The sequence below is a fragment of the Triticum aestivum genome, chromosome 6A, assembly GCF_018294505.1.
Source record: "Triticum aestivum cultivar Chinese Spring chromosome 6A, IWGSC CS RefSeq v2.1, whole genome shotgun sequence".
NCBI classification, from domain to species: domain Eukaryota; kingdom Viridiplantae; phylum Streptophyta; class Magnoliopsida; order Poales; family Poaceae; genus Triticum; species Triticum aestivum.
The window spans coordinates 318,183,926-318,185,166 of record NC_057809.1 but is presented as its reverse complement, the minus strand read 5'-3'; the positions used below and the strand labels follow the sequence as shown (position 1 = coordinate 318,185,166).

Here is a 1,241-nt window from a genome sequence, read left to right as displayed (position 1 = left end):
CTCCGGCGCCGCCCCCTCCTTGGGACAGAAGATCCAGCATGAGCTACCCCGAGCTGGCCCTCCCATCGTTGCCGCCGCCCCTCCCCGTCCGTTAGGGTTGAGGTCGCCGGGCCGTCTCCGCAGCGCCACCTTCCCTCCGCCGGCAGCCGACAGGTACCTCTCTCTCTCTCTCTCTCTCTCTCTCTCTCTCTCTCTCTCTCTCTCTCTCTGACCGGCTACTCCTGTTGACCAGGTCCTGCTCCTCCCGTGGCAAGCCGGCAAGGTGCCCCTGCTGGTCCCCTCCTCGTCTGCAACAACAACAGCAGCAACCAGGTCTTTATTCCTCAACAAAGAACCACTTCGATTTGTTCTCTGCATGATTGTACATGTTAGGTTCAGTTTCAGTTTGCGAGAGGCGAGTGACGCTTTGTTGTTTGGCTTTGTCGTGCATGTGGAGCGGTGCTCCGGCGGCGCTCATGCCAAGCGCCGGTTATGAATGTTGCCATCGGTAGTTGCATCCGTGGAGCTTGGCATGTTGCATGATGCACTTTAGTATCAGTGTTCATTAGTGAAATTCTGCACTTTAGTATGATTTTAAGAGTGATTTGGGATGTATCAGTGTTCAGCATTTTCTTCAGATATCATTGCTTCTGCACTTCCTGTGGCTATTTGGGAAGTATGCCAATTCTGCACTTTAGTGAAATTCTGCCATTTTAAGAGTGATTTGGGAAGTATCAGTGTTCAGTGATGGGCCATCTTCAGTGGTTATATATTGATAGAGACCTCACTTGATGTTATCATGACCAACTGTGCTTCCGGGGGCTGTTCCAATATTTTGCTTCATGGGTTATATGCATCCATAACATCCTCACTTCAGGTCTCTATCTTCAGTGATGGGACACCTTTGCCGAATCTCTGTGGTTATATATTTTTCTTCTAGCCCAGAATTATTAATTTTAATTCTTGTCAAAATCATGCCTCTATATATAGTGTAGGCATGCATGCTAGACACTCTGGCTTGTATAAAGAACAAGAAAAAGCAAAAACTGCTATAGTGTAGGCATGCATGCTAGACACTGTCGCTAAGCGAAAACACTCTTTTCCGTTAAACTTGAAACCAAGAAAAAGTAAACAAGCGAAAACACTGTCGCTAAGCGAATACAATTTGGTGACAAAACTGCTGGTTTGGCAGATTGCATTATTGGGCAGATTGCATTATAGCAGTGCATTTGTTCTGCTCCACTTGAATTATTCAAGCAATT

The 1,241-nt window shown here is 47.1% G+C and overlaps 1 protein-coding gene across 2 annotated transcripts in view; it reads left to right on the top strand.

Moving 5' to 3' along the window:
- Window positions 1–1,241, top strand: part of LOC123127492 (atherin-like) — a 3,243-nt gene that overhangs the window by 557 nt on the left and 1,445 nt on the right. Inside the window, exons 2-3 of one of the 2 annotated variants that reach the window (XM_044547215.1) lie at window positions 1–153; window positions 233–312. In XM_044547215.1, coding sequence (XP_044403150.1) covers window positions 1–153; window positions 233–312 — 233 coding nt within the window. The remainder of the gene's footprint in view (window positions 154–232; window positions 313–1,241) is intronic. The other variant, XM_044547216.1, reaches the window with a different exon arrangement.